Source organism: Histoplasma capsulatum, genomic scaffold, assembly GCF_000149585.1.
Source record: "Histoplasma capsulatum NAm1 scaffold_1 genomic scaffold, whole genome shotgun sequence".
In the NCBI taxonomy this organism is placed as follows: Eukaryota; Fungi; Ascomycota; class Eurotiomycetes; order Onygenales; family Ajellomycetaceae; genus Histoplasma; species Histoplasma mississippiense.
This window is the reverse complement of record NW_001813982.1, coordinates 1848126-1850500: the sequence shown is the minus strand read 5'-3', so window position 1 is coordinate 1850500 and position 2375 is coordinate 1848126. Positions and strand designations below refer to the sequence as shown.

The window sequence follows — 2375 nt, the reverse complement described above, 5'->3', positions numbered from 1 at the left end:
AAAATCGGCTTCATCCTGCGACCGTGCTGGTCCCTTGTTTGAGTCGCTGATGTGAGTGATATCTCGGAAAGGGCTGATTCGCTGCCGTTTAGTCTGATTACTAGCTTGACCCTCATCGTTCTCCTACACGTCGATTAGTGCCATACACTTTAGATTTCATCAACCTTTCTGCTTACCAACAAACGCTTTTGTCGTGAAGATGACATCGATCGAAGCTCTTCGACTTCCACAGAAGCAGGTGACACTCTCGGAGTCTCGATCGGTATTAGCTCAACTGCTGCAATCGGCCACACGCGTGTAGCAGGGTCCATTTTTAAGAAAAGGACAACTTCCTCCGCATTTTCTTGCACTCCTAGCGCGTCATCTTGAAGCTCTCCAGCGGTACTACTGAAGTCCCGCGTATACTTGACAAGAAGACGAAGGGCATTAATTTTTGATGTGTCTGGTAAACACCGTTCGACATGCTCTGAAGTATTAGAGACAAGCAAGCGAATAACCGGTAAAAGTTTTCCATGAGTGGAATATTCGGTTCGTACTTTCCGAATAGCTGGGGCGTCCACATCGATAGAATTATCGAGAGCAATAATCGCAGCCGGGGGTTTATAGGGTTGTAGTATTCGGTCATCAGTCGCTGATCGTATCGTAAAGCTGAGTTGCCCTTTGCAGAGAGACAACTCAGCATCAGTCGGCCCATTTGTCGATGGTTGAGTATAAGCAAATTCTTTGCCTATAAAATAATTTTCCACTAGTTTGACAGCGTTTTCGGTTCCTCCAACTATAAGAATATGCAAATCATCATTAGCAGCTGCATCAATTAAGTAACCTAAAAATTGAAATTTCGAGCTCGAATATTCCGCCCATGCGGCCTCCTTGGCCGGGTTAGCACCGGCTGCGGCAGGTTGGTCATTGAGATCGGGATGAGTTGTAATGTTCTTCAAGCGATCAATCAACTTCCGCATCTTCGAGATTTGGTTATCGTACTATATTTGTGTGAGAACTGATGATATGTTATGTCAAATGTCACAAAGGGTCAACAAACCTCTAGATCAGAACTGCTCATATTCGCTCCTAGAGATGAGGATTCCCTCAAAAATTTCTCAATCGTTTTACTCTCAGCAGAAAGAGTAACATCATAATCATCCTTTACTCTAGAATCCATGGAGAGAGGAACAGCGAATTCCATGGGCCCGAGTTTAATGCCAACAGGTTGAGGTTCTGTAACCTTTTCAATGGAGGCGGCGGTCGGTCCTAAACCTCCCTCTGGCTCGACTATTGTCTCTGCTGAAACTTCCGGAAACCCTGCCTCTCCAGCAAGGATTGGTTGTGACCCCGAGAGGAATTCCCCGACAGTAGCTGGATTTTCCACATCGTAATGTAGAGCCTGCGGTGCAATAAACGTGCTGGGGCTTTCGGCCGCCGCCATGACATGTGGTGGATGAGTCTGAGGCTCTTTGTCGACACGGATATTAAGGGGTGATACTCCATCTCTAGCAGGAGCAGGTTGTGATGGCTCAATGTCACCAGCAGAGGAAGGTGTTACACTTGTACTGACGCTCTGTTGCTCTCCGATGAGAGAGCGTTCATGTGCACGAATAAATCTCATTTTCTCACGAAAATTCGTCCCTGGATTATTACGGCGCGCTTCCTCCATGGTAATGAGCGGTTTTGGTGTCTCGCGAGAAGCCGCGGATTCATCCATGCTGATGGAGTTTCGTGGAATATTCGCGGATTGTTGTGCTACACCGTTGATAGACGACTGTGTAGAGGTGGACACGGATATGCTATTCGGATTCCTAGAAAGTCGAAAGTTCTTTTGCCAGATGGTTGGATCCGGGGATTGAGTGTAAACAGGGAGACTCTTCACGGTGCTGCTTAAACTAACGTCTCACTGGCGAATAGGTGTCTTATATACTGGAGGCCTTGTATTAGTGATAGGAGTATAAATGGGCCGGCCGTCGGAAAGTATTTACCGAATTGTGAGGATTGCGAAGGGGAACGATGAATTGAAACGCGAGATAGAGTGGTATGACAATGGGGTGGGTGAGAATGGCTACTGCTCTCGCTATGATACAATGAGAAGCGTGCTGGAGGAGTTTTAGCGATCTCAATCACTGTTCCGCTGTTGCATGAACTTGATTTTGCCTTCCCTGGATCGAAATCTGCCTCCCCGCATGCAGGATAACCGTGTGTACCCTGGAATTGAATTATGCCTAAGGAATATTTTGCGGTAGAGCCAATCTGTAAAGGATTTGCAGATAGGCTTGAGGATGAACTATTGTGCGACACTGGCAGTTTATCGTGGCGTGCCAGATGTCGAAGTTGGTGCAATCGTTCAATAGCGGGTTTTGCGTGGAATGAATTGACAGGAGCAATGA

General features: G+C 46.8%; 1 protein-coding gene across 1 annotated transcript; it reads right to left on the bottom strand.

Moving 5' to 3' along the window:
• Window positions 1-149: 149 nt before the first annotated feature.
• Window positions 150-1699, bottom strand: HCAG_00530 (predicted protein; the record flags this gene model as incomplete). The annotated part of the gene is made up of 2 exons (XM_001543434.1): window positions 150-980; window positions 1040-1699. The coding sequence occupies 2 exons, from the start codon at window positions 1697-1699 to the stop codon at window positions 150-152; spliced, it is 1491 nt and encodes a 496-aa protein (XP_001543484.1).
• Between the last annotated feature and the right edge of the window lie 676 nt (window positions 1700-2375).